Here is a 20,000-nt window from a genome sequence, read left to right on the forward strand (position 1 = left end):
AAAACTGTCATTGTTCAAAAATAATCCTGAATTATTGACCTATGTAAGGCTCCAATTACTTCACATCAAATATTACAATTTCAAATAGTTTTTGAGGGGAAAAGGTTGCATATTTTGTGTTCTCAATTTTAAAAAGTTTTTTTTGACAAAAAGGGCATAAAACAACAAAAAAAACATAAAAAATGTATAAAATGCCGGATAGATCTGAAGTTGATCTAGAGATTTAAGTATTGAAAGTAAAAATTAAAAAATATGACTTATTTTTAGCACTTTTATGATTGGAGCTCTCTTTGGACACCCAAGAGTTTTAGTGGGATTTTTTTCCTTTCTAAAAACTGTCATTGTTCAAAAATAATCAATGTTGTTATCAAATATCAACCTATTTAGGGCTCCAATTACTTAACATCAAATATTACAATTTTTAAATAGTTTTTAAGGGGAAAAGATTGCATATTTTGTGTTCGCAATTTTAAAAAGTTTTTTTGGACAAAAAGGGCATAAAACAAAAAAATAAAACATAAAAAATGTATAAAATGCCAGATAGATCTGAAGTTGATCTAGAGATTTAAGTATTGAAAGTAAAAATAAAAAAATATGACCTATTTTTAGTACTTTTATGATTGGGGCTCTCTTTTGGATACCCAAGAGTTTTAGTGGGATATTTTATTTTCTAAAAACTGTTATTGTCATCAATAAGGTCAATGTTGTTATCAATTATTGACCTATTTAAGGCTCCAATTACTTCACATCAAATGTTACAATTTCAAATAGTTTTTGAGGGGGAAAGATTGCATATTTTGTATTCGCAATTTTAAAAGGTTTTCTTGACAAAAAGGGCATAAAACAAAAACATAAAAAATGTATAAAATACCGGATAGATCTGAAGTTGATCTAGAGATTTAAGTATTGAAAGTAAAAATAAAAAAATATGACTTATTTTTAGCACTTTTGTGATTGGGGCTCTCTTTTGGATACCCAAGAGATTGAGTGGGATTTTTTTATTTTCTAAAAACTGTCATTGTTAAAAAATAATCATGAATTATTGACCTATTTAAGGCTCCAATTACTTCACATCAAATATTACAATTTCAAATAGTTTTTGAGGGGAAAAGATTGCATATTTTGTGTTCACAATTTTAAAAGGTTTTCTTGACAAAAAGGCCATAAAACAACAAAAAAACATAAAACATTTATAAAATGCCGGATAGATCTGAAGTTGATCTAGAGATTTAAGTATTGAAAGTAAAAATGTAAAAATTTGACTTGTTTTTAGCAGTTTTATGATCGGGGCTCTCTTTTGGATACCCAAGAGATTGAGTGGGATTTTTTTTTCTAAAAACTGTCATTGTTCAAAAATAATCATGAATTATTGACCTATTTAAGGCTCCAATTACTTCACATCAAATATTAAAATTTCAAATAGTTTTTGAGGGGAAATGATTGCATATTTTGTGTTCACAATTTTAAAAGGTTTTCTTGACAAAAAGGCCATAAAACAACAAAAAAACATAAAATATTTATAAAATGCCGGATAGATCTGAAGTTGATCTAGAGATTTAAGTATTGAAAGTAAAAATGTAAAAATTTGACTTATTTTTAGCAGTTTTATGATCGGGGCTCTCTTTTGGATACCCAAGAGATTGAGTGGGATTTTTTTTTCTAAAAACTGTCATTGTTCAAAAATAATCATGAATTATTGACCTATTTAAGGCTCCAATTACTTCACATCAAATATTAAAATTTCAAATAGTTTTTGAGGGGAAATGATTGCATATTTTGTGTTCACAATTTTAAAAGGTTTTCTTGACAAAAAGGCCATAAAACAACAAAAAAACATAAAATATTTATAAAATGCCGGATAGATCTGAAGTTGATCTAGAGATTTAAGTATTGAAAGTAAAAATGTAAAAATTTGACTTATTTTTAGCAGTTTTATGATCGGGGCTCTCTTTTGGATACCCAAGAGATTGAGTGGGATTTTTTTTTCTAAAAACTGTCATTGCTCAAAAATAATAATGAATTAAAATCAATGTTGTTATCAATTATTGACCCATTTGGGGCTCCGATTACTTCACATCAAATATTACAATTTCAAATAGTTTTTGAGGGGAAAAGATTGCATATTTTGTGTTTGCAATTTAAAAAAGTTTTTTTTTTGACAAAAAGGGCATAAAACAAAAAAATAAAACATAAAAAATGTATAAAATGCCGGATACATCTGAAGTAGATCTAGAGATTTAAGTATTGAAAGTAAAAATTAAAAAATATAACTTATTTTTAGCACTTTTATGATCGGGGCGCTCTTTTGGATACCCAAGAGTTTCAGTGGGATTTTCTATTTTCTAAAAACTGTTATTGTCATCAATAAGGTCAATTAGGGCTCCAATTACTTCACATCAAATATTACAATTCCAAATATTTTTTGAGGAGAAATGATTGCATCCTTTGTGTTTTGCTGTTAAAAAACAGGGTTTTATTTGACAAAATGGACATAGTACATACAAAAATACTTTATATTGACAGATAAACCTAAAGTTGATCTATAGATGTAAGCGTTGAATAATAAAAATTAATAATAATATATGACTTATTTTTTTACATTTTCATGACTGAGACCCTTCCAAACTTCAGAATAAAATTTAAAAAAAAGTGCATTTCCCCTTTAAGGTTAAAAAAAAAAAAATTTCTGTTTGTCAGTCATTAACTGTTGTTAATGTTTGTCTTCAGATGGAACGCGAGAAGGTGAACCTGCTCTCCACCCTGCAGGACTCCCAGAAACAACTGGAGCAGGCCAACGGTGCTCTGTCTCACCACCAGGAGAAGGTGAACCGCCTGACCGAGAACCTCAACGCCATCCGGAAGCTTCAGGCCAGCAAGGAGCGCCAGTCGGCCCTGGACAACGAGAAGGAACGTGATAGCAACGAGGACGGAGACTACTACGAGGTGGACATCAACGGACCGGAGATCCTGGAGTGCAAGTACAAGGTACCAAGACTGGGAGAGCTGAGGCCCAACAACTTCTGGTCCAGGTTCAGTTAGCGTGATCTCTGCCTTCTTAGGTGGCCGTGTCAGAAGCCGGGGAACTGAAGGAGGAACTGAAGACCCTGAAGGCAGAATACCAGACTTGTCAGTCGCGTTACCAAGAGGAGCGCACGCGGCTGGAGAACCATGTCAGCTCACTGGGAGAGAAGCTGAGCTCTCTGGAGAAGACCAGTGGTCTGGAGAAGGAGGAGAAAGTGAAGCTGGAGAAGGAGCTGCGCAAGGTGCGTTCAAGCAAATGACTACTCTAATGGCGTAACTTTGCGAATAATGTTTGGGCTTCTTCATTTTTGACGTAACTTTCCGAAAAATGTTTGGGCTCCTTCATTTTTGATGTAACTTTCCGACAAATGTTTGTCGCCCCTCATGTTTTGTCGTAACTTTCCGACAAATGTTTGTCGCCCCTCATGTTTTGACGTAACTTTCCGACAGATGTTTGGGCTCCTTCATGTTTTGACGTAACTTCCCGACATGTTTGGGTTCCCTCATATTTTGACGTAACTTTCCGACAAATGTTTGGGTTCCCTCATATTTTGGCATACATTTCCGACAAATGTTTGGGCTCCCTCATCTTTTGATGTAACTTTCCGGCAAATGATTGGGTTCCCTCATATTTTGACGTAACTTTCCGAAATGTTTGGGTTCCCTCATGTTTTGACGTAACTTTCCAACAAATGTTTGGGTTCCCTCATATTTTGATGTAACTTTCCGAGAAAAGTTTGGGTTCCCTCATATTTTGACGTAACTTTCCGACAAATGTTTGGGTTCCCTCATATTTTGACGTAACTTTCCGACAAATGTTTGGGTTCCCTCATATTTTGACGTAACTTTCCGACAAATGTTTGAGTTCCCTCATATTTTGACGTAACTTTCCGACAAATGTTTGGGTTCCCTCATGTTTTGATGTAACTTTCCGGCAAATGTTCGGGCTCCCTCATGTTTTGACGTAACTCTCCAACAAATGTTTGGGTTCTCTCATATTTTCACCTAACCTTCCCACGAATGTTTGGGTTCCCTCATATTTTGACGTAACTCTCTGACAAATGTTTGGGTTACCTCATATTTTGATGTAACTTTCCAAAAAATGTTTGGGTTCCCTCATATTTTGACGTAACTTTCCGACAAATGTTTGGGTTCCCTCATATTTTGACGTAACTTTCCGACAAATGTTTGAGTTCCCTCATATTTTGACGTAACTTTCCGACAACTGTTTGGGTTCCCTCATATATTGACGTAACTTTCCGACAAATGTTTGGGTTCCCTCATATTTTGACGTAACTTTCCGACAAATGTTTGGGCTCCCTCATGTTTTGACGTAGCTTTCCGACAAATGTTTGGGATCCCTCATTTTTGAAGTAACTTTCCAACAGATTTTTTGGCTCCTTCATGTTTTGGCGTAACTTTCCGAAAAATGATTGGGCCCCCTCATATTTTGACGTAACTTTCCGAAATGTTTGGGTTCCCTCATGTTTTGACGTAACTTTCCAACAAATGTTTGGGTTCCCTCATGTTTTGATGTAACTTTCCGAGAAAAGTTTGGGTTCCCTCATATTTTGACGTAACTTTACGACAAATGTTTGGGTTCCCTCATGTTTTGATGTAACTTTCCGAGAAAAGTTTGGGTTCCCTCATATTTTGACGTAACTTTACGACAAATGTTTGGGTTCCCTCATATTTTGACGTAACTTTCCAACAAATGTTTGGGCCCCTTCATCTTTTGACGTAACTTTCCGACAAATTTTTGGGCCCCCTCGTGTTTTGACGTAACTTTCCGACAGATGTTTGTGCTCCTTCATGTTTTGGCGTAACTTTCCGAAAAATGATTGGGCCCCCTCATATTTTGACGTAACTTTCCGAAATGTTTGGGCCCCCTCATATTTTAACGTAACTTTCCGAAATGTTTGGGTTCCCTCATGTTTTGACGTAACTTTCCAACAAAAGTTTGGGTTCCCTCATATTTTGATGTAACTTTCCGAGAAAAGTTTGGGTTCCCTCATATTTTGACGTAACTTTCCGACAAATGTTTGGGTTCCCTCATATTTTGACGTAACTTTCCGACAAATGTTAGGGTTCTCATCTTTTGACATAACTTTCCAACAAATGTTTGGGCCCCCTCATCTTTTGACGTAACTTTTCGACAAATTTTTGGGCCCCCTCGTGTTTTGACGTAACTTTCCGACAAATGTTTGGGATCCCTCATTTTTGAAGTAACTTTCCGACAGATGTTTGTGCTCCTTCATGTTTTGACGTAACTTCCCGACATGTTTGGGTTCCCTCATATTTTGACGTGACTTTCCGACAAATGTTTGGGCTCCCTCATGTTTTGATGTAACTTTCCGACAAATGTTTGGGCTCCCTCATGTTTTGACGTAACTCTCCAACAAATGTTTGGGTCCCCTCATATTTTGACGTAACTTTCCCACAAATGTTTGGGTTCCCTCATATTTTGACATAACTTTCCGACAAATGTTTGGGTTATCTCATATTTTGACGTAACTTTCCAAAAAAATGTTTGGGTTCCCTCATATTTTGACGTAACTTTCCAAAAAAAATGTGGGTTCCCTCATATTTTGACCTAACTTTCCAAAAAATGTTTGAGTTCCCTCATATTTTGGCGTAACTTTCCAACAAATGTTGGGTTCCCTCATATTTTGACGTAACTTTCCGACAAATGTTTGGGCTATCTCATATTTTGACGTAACTTTCCAAAAAATGTTTGGGTTCTCTCATATTTTGACATAACTTTCCGACAAATGTTTGAGTTCCCTCATATTTTCACGTAACTTTCCAACAAATATTTGGGCCCCCTCATGTTTTGACGTAACTTTCCGCCAAATGTCTGGGTTCCCTCATATTTTGACGTAACTTTCCCACAAATGTTTGGGTTCCCTCACATTTTAACGTAACTTTCCCACAAATTTTTGGGTTCCCTCATATTTTGACGTAACTTTCCGACAAATGTTAGGGTTCCCTCATATTTTGACAAAACTTTCCAAGAAATGTTTGGGCCCCCTCATGTTTTGACATAACTTTCCGACAAATATTTGGGCCCCCTCTTGTTTTGACGTAACTTTCTGACAAATGTTTGGGCTCCTTCATTTTTTGACGTAACTTTCCGACAAATGTTTGAGCCTCCTCATATCCTGACGTAACTTTCCGACAAATGTTTGAGTTCCCTCATGTTTTGACCTAACTTTCCGACAAATTATTGGGATCCTTCATGTTTTGACGTAACTTTCCGACAAATGTTTGGAATCCTTCATTTTTGACGTAACTTTCTGACAAATGTTTCGGCCCCCTCGTGTTTTGACGTAACTTTCTGACAAATGTTTGGGCTCCTTCATGTTTTGACATAACTTTCCGACAAATGTTTGAGCCCCCTCATATCTTGACGTAACTTTCCAACAAATGCTTAGGTTCGCTTATATTTTGACGTAACTATGTACTGTATGTTTGTCACTTTGCCATCAGCTTAGCGACGTCGCCGGCGAGTCTCAGGGCAGTCTGAGTGTGGCTCAGGACGAGCTGGTCACATTCAGCGAAGAACTAGCGACCCTCTACAACCACGTGTGCATGTGCAACAACGAGACCCCCAACCGCGTCATGCTGGATTTCTACAAGGAGGGCAAAGGCGGGCACAGCAGCCCGGAAGGACGCGGACGGCGCTCTCCCATCCTGCTCACCAAGGGCCTCTTCCCAGAGCCTCTGAGAAACGATCTGAGCGACGGTTCCCTGTCACCCGGCTCCTCCCTGTCTTCTCCCGTGTCGGACCACCGCCGCGAGCCCATGAACATCTACAACCTGGTGGCCATCATCCGAGACCAGATCAAGCACTTGCAGCTAGCCGTGGACCGCACCACGGAGTTGTCGCGCCAGAGGGTGGCCTCTCTGGAGCTGTGCACGGTGGCCGACAAGGATAAGGAGGCCTGCATGGAGGAGATCCTGAAGCTCAAGTCCCTGCTCAGCACCAAGAGGGAGCAGATTGCCACTCTGAGGACCGTGCTGAAAGCCAACAAGCAGGTCAGTTTGCTGTCAGATAATTCCATACCCAAACATTTGTCAGGGTGCCTTGAAGGACAGAAACAGGAGGTGAGGCTGGTGTCTATTTCAAGGATTTCAGCTGTTTCAGACCTAAAGTCAGAGAAGGTCTGGAGCTAACATTCCATCTGCTTGTCTCTTCAAAGTCCTTTTTGATATGTGTCTCAGGACAAAGACACTTAAGACTTTGGTTGAAACTCACCACTATTTTCATTAGTTTCTTAACGATTAGTCGAATAATAATGAATTGGTTCTAAGGATTGTCAAATCAGCTTTAGATTGTTTTAACCACATCAAAAATGACTGATTCCTTCATAAATATATTTACCCGCTATCTATAGTCTAACTGTGCTGCTCTTAGTAGGGCTCGAAAAGGTCAAGTGATTTTGCAATGCATTGTGGGTAGCCATTGTTGCTTTTGTTTCCATGGTTGTAGTCAACTAGCGGTATTGTGAGAGAGAGCAACACATTGGATTAAAGTGGATGGTGCGAAAGTAAAAAATCAAGGGACTGTAGGGAGACTGGAAACTGGACCCTGTTCCAAAGGCTCGCTACCTCGAACAAATAAATACAATTGACAGAACCGATCCATATGAGCACCTCCGATATACATGTTCTGTATCTTGGTCGTCAACTGAGTTTTGGAATAGGCTCACGGACAAACCAAACCGACTTTGGGTCTGTGCAAGACCTCTGAGTTTTACATTAGAAAGAGAAAACTGTCGTCCTTTCAGAAGTAAGTCAACAGGACTTGTCACTTGGGGTCTCCTGGACAAATCTGTTTCCAACTATAGTTCAAGTCCGAAATACTCTGTGCAATAATGTATTTAAAGCATTCCCAGTTATTGATCTACGAATAGATACACTGTTCATAACCCGCAGCTTAGCTAATGCTAACATCCTACTAAATGCTATGTGTGAAACAGAATCAAACATACTTTGATTCAAACTTACCAGTGTGAAAATACAGTGCACACCCCAACATGTACCAGGTGGTGGCGTTACAGGTCATGTTAGATCGTCCCACGGCTGCTATGCAGGCCATTAGCCGCCTCTGTATTAGCTCACTAACCCGACTTCCTTGGCCTTGGTCCTACGCCAGGTGGATGAACTTCCACCACAACATCATTCATGATCAGATCAATAATCAACGATCGTGTCAATCGTCCCTGACGACTTTCCCTCTTCTTGCCGCCCGCAGACCGCTGAAGTTGCTTTGGCCAACCTGAAGAGCAAGTACGAGAACGAGAAGGCCATGGTGACGGAGACCGTGATGAAACTGAGGAACGATTTGAAAACTCTGAAGGAGGACGCCGCAACCTTCTCTTCCCTGCGAGCCATGTTTGCCACACGGTAAGACGCAATGTTCCCACGTTCTCATTATGCTCCCACTATGTTCCCACAATATACCCACTATGTTCTCACTATGTTCCCACTATGTTCCCATTATGTTCCCATTATGTTCCCACTATGTTCCCACTATGTTCCCTCTATGTTCCCACTATGTTCCCATTATGTTCCCATTATGTTCCCACTGTGTTCCCATTGTGTTCCCATTATGTTCCCACTATGTTCCCACTATGTTCCCATTATGTTCCCACTATGTTCTCACTATGTTCCCACCATGTTCCCATGATGTTCCCGTTATGTTCCCACTATGTTCCAACTAAATTCCCACTACGTTCCCACCATGTTCCCATTATGTTCCCACTATGTTCCCACTATGTTCCCACTATGTTCTCACTATGTTCCCACTATATTCCCACTATGTTCCCACCATGTTCCCACCATGTTCCCACTATGTTCCCATTATGTTCCCATTATGTTCCCACTACGTTCCCACCATGCTCCCACTATGTTCCCATTACGTTCCCACTGTATTCCCACCATGTTCTCACTATGTTCCCACCATGTTTCCACTATGTTCCCACTGTGTTCCCACCATGTTCTCACTATGTTCCCACTAGTTTCCCACCATGTTCTCACTGTTCCCACCATGTTCCCACCATGTTCCCACCATGTTCTCACTATGTTCCGACTATGTTCTCCCTGTTTCCACTATGTTCCCACCATGTTCCCAGCATGCTCCCACCATGTTTCCACTATGTTTCCACTATGTTCCCACCATGTTCCCACTTTGTTCCAATTATGTTTCAACTATGTTCCCAGTCTATTCCCAATATGTTCCCACCATGTTCTCACTATGTTCCCACTAGTTTCCCACCATGTTCTCACCATGTTCTCACTATGTTCCGACTAGGTTCTCACTATGTTCCCACTACATTCCCACTACATTCCCACTATGTTCTCACTATGTTCCCCCTATGTTCTCACTATGTTCTCCCTGTTTCCATTATGTTCCCACCATGTTCCCAGCATGCTCCCACCATGTTTCCACTATGTTTCCACTATGTTCCCACCATGTTCCCACTTTGTTCCAATTATGTTTCCACTATGTTCCCACTATATTCCCAATATGTTCCCACCATGTTCTCACTATGTTCTCACTGTGTTTCCACTATGTTCCCACTATGTTCCCAGCATGTTCCCACTATGTTCCCACCATGTTCCCACTTTGTTCCAATTATGTTTCTACTATGTTCCCACTATGTTCCCACTATATTCCCAATATGTTCCCACTATGTTCCCACCATGTTCTCACTGTGTTCCCACTATGTTCCCACTATGTTCTCACTATGTTCTCACTATGTTCCCACTATGTTCCTACCATGTTATCAGTATGTTCTCACTGTGTTCCCACTATGTTCCCACCATATTCCCACTATGTTCTCACTATGTTCCCACTATGTTCTCACTGTGTTACCACTATGCTCCCACCATATTCCCACTATGTTCTCACTATGTTCCCACTATGTTCTCACTGTGTTACCACTATGTTCCTACCATGTTCTCACTATGTTCTCACTACTTCTCAGTATGTTCTCACTATGTTCCCACTTCCCTTCACAATTGTAGTCCCTGTCTGGGGCACGTCAGGTACTTTACAGCCTAATAATAATAATAATAATAATACTGATGATAATAATACTGATAATAATAATAATAATAATAATAATAATAATAATAATAATAATAATAATAATAATAATAATAATAATAATAGTAACAATACCACTTTATGTAAATAAGGACTATGGAGAACAAAGTATTTTAACTGGTAACCATGGAAACATGTCGCTCATGTTTTGTTTTTCATCTGTGTGTGTGTGTGTGTGTGTGTGTGTGTGTGTGTGTGTGTGTGTGTGTGTGTGTGTGTGTGTGTGTGTGTGTGTGTGTGTGTGTGTGTGTGTGTGTGTGTGTGTGTGTGTGTGTGTGTGTGTGTGTGTGTGTGTGTGAAGGGGGCGGGGCTAAGGAGGTCTGTTGCACTCACTAATCTTCAGGGATTCCAAAGGGAAGCGGGTCAAAGGTCGTGTGTATAAACCCACCTCAGTTTGTTGTGGATTACATGTAGACTACTCCACTACTCCTGCTCTGTTTATTCACCTCATGCAGGACATTTGACTAGTTTGAACATCCTTGTAACCTCCAGGTTGGGATGCGCCAATCAATCGGCCCTCTGATCAGTATCGGACCATCTTCGTACGTTTACGTGATCGACCAATGTCGATTCATTCCTTTCTATGACGATCACAGAAGAGGATCCCCTCTGTCTGACAGAGGCGTCTAGCATCTAACTGTGTATGTCCATACACAGTGTGGAGCCGCTCCACTAAATGAATAACCCTCTATTGCGTAAAAATAAATTACATTTCTCACAAGTATTATCATCACTGGAAGACGACGCTAAACATGTTACACATCGAGTAAGAACAAGAAGGCATGCTAATCGCTAAGATAGCCGCTACGGCATGCTAATCGCTAAGCTAGCTATAAACAAGAGAAGAAATAAGTTCTTAGTAAATTTCAAGAAATGTTGATGAAAGCAGAAAGTAAGTTAACAGGAAATATTCAAGAGTCCAATTACTTCACGTCAAATAGTACACCTGGAAATGTTTTGCGGAGAAAATATTTCATATTGTGTGTGTTTGCCATAAAATACCAAAGTTTTCGTTGACAAAAATGTCATAAAACAAACAAACATAAAAAAGTAAAACAAATAAGTGATGTATCTGAAGTCGATCTAGTGAGTATTTAAAGTAAAATAAAAATGTATGATTTATTTTTAACACTTTAATGAGTGGGACCCTTTTGGATCCTCAGTAATTTTAGTGGGATTTTTTTTACTGTCATTGATTATAGATTATGTAAATCATTACACTCTTCTTGTATAATATATGCATGGATTATGTAAATCATTACACCCTGCGTCTATATAATATATGCATAGATTATGTCAATCATTACACTCTGTTTTTATATAATATATGCATAGATTATGTCAATCATTACACTCTTTTATATAATACATGCATAGATTATGTAAATCATTACACTCTGTTTATATATAATTAATGCATAGATTATGTTAATCAATACACTCTTCTTCTGTATAATATATGCATGGATTATGCAAATCATTACACTCTGTTTTATATAATATATGCATGGATTATGTAAATAATTACACTCTTCTATATAATATATGCAAAGATGATGTAAATGATTACATTATGATTATATCTAATATATGCATAGATTATGCAAATCATTACAATCTGCTTCTATAATGAGTGTAATGATTTGCATGATCTATGCATATATTATATAGAAGCACAGTGTAATTATTTACATAATCTATGCATATATTATATATAAACAGATTGTAATATTTGCATAATTTACGCACATATTATATAGAAGCAGAGTGTATTGATTTACATAATCTATGCAAATATTATACAGAATAGTGTACTAATTTACATAATCTGTGCAGACATGATGTAAATCATTGCACTCTGCTTCTTTATGATATATGCATAGATTATGTAAATCATCACATTCTTCTACTATAATATATGCATAGATTATGTAAATCAGTACACTCTTATATAATATATGCATAAATGATGTAAATGATTATACTCTGCTTCTATATAATATATGCATAGATTATGTAACTCATTACACTCTTCTCTATAATGTCTGCATAGATTATGTAAATTAGTACACTCTTCTGTATAATATTTGCATAGATTATGTAAATCAATACACTCTGCTTCTATATAATATATGCATAAATTATGCAAATATTACACTCTGTTTATATATAATATATGCATAGATTATGTAAATAATTACACAGTGCTTCTATATAATATATGCATATATTATCCCAATCATTACACTCAGTTAATATATAATATATGCATAGATTATGTAAATCCTTACACTGCGCTTCTATATAATATATGCATGTATTATGCAAATCATTACACTCAGTTAATATATAATATATGCATAGATTATGTAATTCCTTACACTGCGCTTCTATATAATATATGCATAGATTATGCAAATCATTACACTCTGTTTATATATATAATATATGCATAGAATATGTAAATGATTTGCTGGTTCCCACACTTCTGCCTATTGTGTCGCACCCCCTCCATCCTTCCTACTAAGGAAACAAGGAAGGAAGCAAGGAAGGAGGTGTGAGAACATGTTTGGAGGAACAATTCATTCTCAGTCTGACTGCTGCTTCTTTCTCACACTTTGATTCACTTAAACATTGACCTCCTCACTGGTGCTCCAAACACAAACACTTTTATATCAGGGTGTCCAAACTCTTATATGAGGGTCTCCAAACTGAAAAATGAAAACATGCATTAGCCGTTTTTTAAAATTTTCTATACCAATACATACTTTTTTGTTTTAAACCTTAGGGCTCCCCTCAAGATTGGTCGCAGTGTTTTACGCCCTTTTTGTAAAACTCTGTTTACATTTATGCAATATTTAAAAAAAATTAAAGTGGAATATTTTAAGTAATTGGAGCCTTGAATAGGTCAATAATTCATAACAACATTCATAACTCCCATTAATAAAAATGTGTGTGTGTATATATATATATATATATATATATATATATATATATATATATATATATATATATATATATATATATATATATATATATATATATATATATATATATATATATATATATATGTGTGTATGTATATATATATATATATATATATATATATATATATATATATATATATATATATATATATATATGTGTGTGTGTATGTATATGTACGTGTATATATATATATATGTATATACATATATGTATGTATGTATATGTACGTATATATATATGTGTATATATATATATATATATATATATATATATATATGTGTATATATGTATATATGCATGTATATATATGTGTATATATATATATATGTATGTATATATACATGTACTGTATGTATATATTTGTGTATGTATATTTATATATACTTATATATATGTATATGTGGATATATGTTTATATGTGTGTATATACAGTATATATATATAGTGTGCGTGTATATATGGTCATATAAATGACTATATACGTATATATGTATATAGATATATAATGAACATATATGACTATATATACATACATCCATCGATTTTATACCGCTTGTACATTTACATATATGACTATGTATATATATATATATATATATATATATATATATATATATATATATATATATATATATATATATATATATATATATATATATATATATATATATATATATATATATACTTAAATCTCTAGATCAACTTCAGATCGATCCATCGATTATATATATATATATTTTTTTTTTAATGTTTGTTTTATGCCTGTTTTTGTAGTAAACACACAAAATATGCAACATTTTCCCAAATCAAAGTGTAATATTTCATGTGAAGTAATTGGAGCCTTCAATATGTTAATAATTCATAACAACATTGCTTTTTTTTAAAGAAAGAAAAAAAACAGCCTGCAAGGCAGCTCTTTGTTATTAGTCAACATTACAACTATTTATGTCACATTTAACACGTTTGATCTTTTAGTCCACTTTTTATGGGGGGTTTTCATCGTACTTTCAGCATGTGCTGCGGCCGTCAAAAAGTGATCTGCAGGCCACACCCCTGTACTAATAATAATGTATGTCGGAGGTGCGTAGAAGAAATTCCTCAGTTTTCCCGGGAAAACCCCTCTGACCCCACCCCTAGCCCCTCCCCCCAACATCATACTAGCTGTAATGAAGCAGCACTAATCCTTTTGTTGGGGGGGTGTCCCTCTGGGAATATCATTGCACACACAAGGGGGCGGGGCCAAGGCTCGCTCTCTCCAATGATGTGTCAGACACACAAGGGCCAAGGCTAGCTCTGTCCTTTGGACACGTTTTGTTGAATATTTTTTTAAACATAGATTATCTTTTTACTGCTTTTCAACACAAAACAATTACACTTTGTTTTAATTAGATTTTTTTTTTTATATTAAAAAAAAAAAAAAAGAATTCTCAAATATTAAAATAAAAATCAAGGAGTAAAATTTACACTGTTTAAAAATCAGCGGTAAACAATCAACTTCTTCTTCTGCTGTTACACTCATGTATTTCAGTCAAATGAAAAAGTTAAGAAAATCCACGATTTTAAGATGTGGATTATGCTATATATCATTTAGCATTGGATATGCTATATATCAGTTAGCATTGGATTATGCTATACATCTATTAGCATTATGCTATATATCAATTAGCATTGGCTATGCTATATATCAGAGGTCCCCAACCTATTTGTAGCTGCGGACCGGTCAACGCTTAAAAATTTTGTCCCACGGAGGGGGGGCTTGGGGTGGGGGGTAGTATTATATATATATTTTTTTTTATTTATTATTTATTTTTCATCAAGAAATACAATCATGTGTGCTTACGGACTGTATCCCTGCAGACTGTATTGATCTATATTGATATATAATGTATATATTGTGTTTTTTATGTTGATTTAATTTTTTAAAAATTTAAAAAATATTTTATTTAATTTTTTTAATTTCTTGTGCGGCCCGGTACCAATCGGTCCCGGTGGTTGGGGACCACTGCTATATATCACTTAGCATTGGATATGCTATATATCGGTTAGCATTGGATATGCTATATATACATTTGCATCGGATATACTAAATATAGGTTAGCATTGGATATACTATATATAAATTAGCATTGGATATGCTATATTCAATTAGCATTGGATTATGTTATGCATCAATTAGCATTGGATATGCTACTGTGGTGAAGTGACGCCAGGTGTTGTGTTCCCCGTGCAGGTGTGACGAGTACGTGACGCAGCTGGAGGAGATGCAGAGGCAGCTGGCGGCGGCGGAGGACGAGAAGAAGACCCTCAACTCTCTGCTCAGGATGGCCATCCAGCAGAAGTTGGCCCTCACGCAGCGTCTGGAGGACCTGGAATTCCACCACGAGCAGTCGCGCCGCACGGGCGCCGCCGCCGCCCGTTCCAAGGCTCGCCACAGGGCGTCCGCCGCCGCTGCCGCCGCTGCCGCCGCTGCCAACACCATGCCGCTCCTCGCCCGCGCCGCAGAGCGGCCCGATGCCGCGCCCGCCAGCATTGTGGGAGGTCCCGGCGTCTTCTGCAGCGAGAAGTACAAGATCTACTGCGACTGAAGGGAGGCGGGGCTTGTTGGCCACGCCCACTTTTCTTAGTGTTTAAAAAAGCTCGCTTTGCTTTCTGGTCCGCCTTCATGACTTTTGTTTGACTAACATCCGCTCGTGTCACGCTTGCAGAGCGCAGGTGTGTCCTGCACAGGTGTGTCCTGCACAGGTGTGTATGTCCTGTACAAGTGTATTCTGCACAGGTGTGTCCTGCACAGGTGTGTCCTGTACAGGTGTGTATGTCCTGTACAAGTGTATTCTGCACAGGTGTGTCCTGCACAGGTGTGTCCTGTACAGGTGTGTTCTACGCAGGTGTGTCCTGTACCGGTGTGTTCTACGCAGATGTGTCCTGTACAGGTGTATCCTGTACAGGTGTGTTCTACGCAGGTATGTCCTGCACAGGTGTGTTCTGCACTGGTGTGTTCTACACAGGTGTGTCCTGCACACGTATACCTGTACAGGTGTGTTCTACACAGGTGTGTCCTGTACAGGTGTGTCCTGCACAGGTGTGTCCTGTACAAGTGTGTTCTACACAGGTGTGTCCTGCACAGGTGTGTCCTGCACACGTATACCTGTACAGGTGTGTTCTACACAGGTGTGTCCTGCACAGGTGTGTTATACACAAGTGTGTTCTACACGGGTGTGTCCTGTATGCTTTCCAGGTGTGGGCGGCAGTAGACCGACTCGGCATGTGGACTCTAGTCGCTCAAGATGTATTCAGGCTCTTTAGGGACATTCTGGCTCGTGTTTGCGTGCGCGCGCGTACCAAGCGCCACTGGTCCAGAGTGCGTTGCCTATAGCAACACCACACGACGGAGATGATATTTGCGTCTGTAAGCAAAATGTTCTTCAGTTCATCAAATCTCCAAAAAGACGAGAGACAAATTGCAAAAAAAACATTTGTCGTTATTAAAATGACAAGCGAGCAGTTGACTTTGAAAGAAGGGGGAAAAAAGCAGAAATGAAGAGAAGAAAGTCACAAATTATAAATATGCTTGGCAAAAAAGTGCCTAATAACTCACACACGTAACCTGTTGTGTCCTACGGTCCATCATCTTGGTCGCCATGACGACCGCATCGGCTGCCAGATGATGGAAGGTAACGTGTGTTTCACCCCCTGGTGTGTATGTGCGTGCGTGTGGGTGGGTGTTGCCACAGAAGCTTTAAATTGTGTGTGTTTTGTTACGAAGTGAAGTTAGTTTTTGTTTACGATCATCAACTTTCATGTTCTTGATGCAAAAAAAAAATGTAAAAAGCAGGGTTGACGTTAGGATTCCTGCAAGATTCAGCAAATTTTGCAATTTTTTTCTACGTACAAAAAGATTCTATATTCTTAAGACGAACTTATTGATCTTGCAGGATCCTGCCAGCGTTTGGGGGAAAAAAGACTTAAAGCACATCATCTTCAGCCCTGCTTCAGCGTAAACGTAACTATTCACTTGAAGTATTTCCTGTATGTGCGTCCTTTTTTTTTATTTTTTATTTTTTTTTATTTTTATATTCGATCTCGACTCTACGGAACCCCTTAAGGGACATAGGGGAATTTTTTTTTTTTATAATTTTTTTTTTTTTTTTTTTTTTTTTTTTAGACATGTATCTCGTGCGCACGAGAAACTATCTCGTGCACACAAGAAACTTTTTATAAAGTTATAAAAAAAAAGGATTTCATTAATTATTTTTATTCTTTTAATTTTTTTTAGACATGTATCTTTTTATAACTTTTTATAAAGTTATAAAAAAAAAATTTTAATTAATAATTTTTATTTTTTTATTTTTTTTTAGACATGTATCTCGTGTGCACGAGAAACTTTCTCGTGCGCACGAGATACATGTCTAAAAAAAAATACAAATTAAAAATTAAAATTATTATTATTTTTTTTACTTTATAAAAAGTTTCTCGTGCGCACATGTCGAGTTACATGTCTAAAAAAAATTAAAAAATTTATTATAAAAAAATATTTTTCCCCCATGTCCCTTTAGAGGCTCCGTACGATTCTGTACACTGCTGCTGGAATTTAAATTTTCCTGAGGGAACTCTCCCGAAGGAATCGATAAAGTACTATCTATCTATCTAATAACGTGTCGTCTGATAGGCTCCTCCCACCTTCGATGTAGGACCGCCCCTCTACGGGGGAGGGAGGGGGCATGTAAGATATAAAGGAATTGTTATGAAATTATAAGGCAAAGTAGTTCAAAATGTCCTCAGTGTTGGTTTTGAGGCGCTGCGTTGCGTGTCTCGTGGGTTCGAGTCCTGGGTCAAAATAAAAGGTGTTTTAGTAGAAAAAGATTGAAAGTAGTTTCCGACACTACTTGTGGCCATCATGTGTTACTACACTTTTTATTGGTTTCATGGCTTCTTCCTGTCATTTGATCCACCAATGAGAAGCCAGAGGAGGCGTGGCTTATTTTTTCCACATGTATTTTTTTTGTTGTTTGTTTGTTTACCGCTGCACTTTGATGACATAGAGGACTAATATGGACTTTTATTATTTATCTGATGTTTGTTCCACAAGAACATTTATTATTCCTAGGAATAGTTCATTAATGCCTGCATGAAAATGAGTCGCCGAGAGAACTTTCTGCTTCTCGCCGACTTCTCGGCTGAAACCCAGATCGCTGACCTCCAGAATTCTCCTCAGAAGCCAAACAAGAAATTCCCAAAATTGGAACCGCGGCGTTCCTCAAGTGCCAAACGTCTGCCGCGGGTTCCTCTCACGGTTTCCCGGGGACATCTTTGATCCACGTCCTCGATGACGATTCGAACGATTGGAAGGAGTCCCGTCCTTCAGACTTTGTGAGAATTGCGCAGGTCAGAGGTCTGGCACACTGTCAGGGACATGCAGATGTTTGGAGCACAAACATCTGCAAGTGTCTTCAGTGTGGAGCTGCTGGAGGTCATGTGACGTCCAGAGTGTTATTGCAGATCTTTTTTATTATAATTATTATTATTATTGCTTTTTTAACCTGGTCTATATGACATTTGTTTACAGGAAACAGAAAACAACAACAATAGAATCTTTGGGCAGCTAACGATTCCATCCTAGTCCTGGGGTGACCATTCCATTCAGAACCGATTCTTGATTCAAACCGATTCTCAATTCAACATTATTCTTGACTCAAGCTGATTCTGGATTCAAACCAATTCTGGATTCAAACCCATTCTCGATTAAACACGATTGTCGATCCAAACCGATTCTCGATTCAGACCAATGCTGGATTCAAACCAATTCTCAATTCAACTCGATTCTCGTCCAAACCGAGTCTCGATTCACACCAATTCTTGATTCAACATGATTCTTGATTCAAACCGTTATTCAATTCAGAAAGATTCTCGATCCAAACCAATTCTCAATCCAAACCAATTCTCTGTTCAAACCGAGTCTCGATTCAAACCAATTCTTGATTCAAACCAATTCTTGATTCAAACCGATTTTCAATTCAGAAAGATTCCCGATCCAAACCAATTCTCGATGAAACACGATTCTCGATCCAAACCGATTCTCTGGATTCAAACCAATTCTCGATTCAACACAATTCTTGATTCAACGTGATTCTTGATTCAAACCGATTTTCAATTCAGAAAGATTCTCGATCCAAACCATTTCTCGATTCAAACCGAGTCTCGATTCAAACCAATTGTTGTTTTAACGTGATTCTCAGTCCAAACCAATTCTGGATTAAAACCGAGTCTCGATCTAAACCAATTCTCGAAACACGATTCTCGATCCAAATCGATTCTTGATTCAGACCAATTCTGGATTCAAACCAATTCTCAATTCGACTCAATTCTCGATCCAAACCGAGTCTCGATTCAAATAAATTCTTGATTCAACATGATTCTTGATTCAAACCGTTATTCAATTCAGAAAGATTCTCGATCAAACCAATTCTCAATCCAAACCAATTCTTGATCCAACATGATTCTTGATTCAAACCGTTATTCAATTCAGAAAGATTCTTGATCCAAACCAATTCACAATCCAAACCAATTCTTGATTCAAACCGAGTCCCGATTCAAACCAATTCTTGATTCAACGTGATTCTTGATTCAAACCGATTTTCAATTCAGAAAGATTCTCAATCCAAACCAATTCTCGATGAAACACGATTCTCGATTCAACATGATTCTTGACTCAAACCGATTTTCAATTCAGAAAGATTCTCAATCCAAACCATTTCTCGATTCAAAACTGAGTCTTGATTGAAACCAATTGTTGATTCAAAATTATTCTCAATCCAAACAAATTCTTGATTAAAACCGAGTCTCGATCTAAACCAATTCTCCATTCAAACCAATTCTCAAT

The 20,000-nt window shown here is 37.5% G+C and overlaps 1 protein-coding gene across 3 annotated transcripts in view; it reads left to right on the plus strand.

The window, feature by feature from the left end:
- The window catches only part of LOC133653465 (protein bicaudal D homolog 2-like), a 101,817-nt gene extending 84,586 nt beyond the window's left edge, over nt 1–17,231 (plus strand). The window contains exons 6-11 of one of the 3 annotated variants that reach the window (XR_009826726.1): nt 2,728–2,985; nt 3,060–3,263; nt 6,511–7,059; nt 8,279–8,430; nt 15,354–16,247; nt 16,292–17,231. Coding sequence is in view for 1 of the 3 variants with exons in the window: in XM_062052758.1 (XP_061908742.1) it covers nt 2,728–2,985; nt 3,060–3,263; nt 6,511–7,059; nt 8,279–8,430; nt 15,354–15,708 (1,518 nt within the window). In the remaining 2 variants the exon portion in view is untranslated. Of the gene's footprint in view, nt 1–2,727; nt 2,986–3,059; nt 3,264–6,510; nt 7,060–8,278; nt 8,431–15,353 lie in introns of all 3 variants that reach the window. The other 2 variants (XR_009826727.1, XM_062052758.1) reach the window with 2 other exon arrangements.
- The last annotated feature ends 2,769 nt before the right edge of the window (nt 17,232–20,000 follow it).

Source organism: Entelurus aequoreus, linkage group LG07, assembly GCF_033978785.1.
Source record: "Entelurus aequoreus isolate RoL-2023_Sb linkage group LG07, RoL_Eaeq_v1.1, whole genome shotgun sequence".
Classification (NCBI taxonomy): domain Eukaryota; kingdom Metazoa; phylum Chordata; class Actinopteri; order Syngnathiformes; family Syngnathidae; genus Entelurus; species Entelurus aequoreus.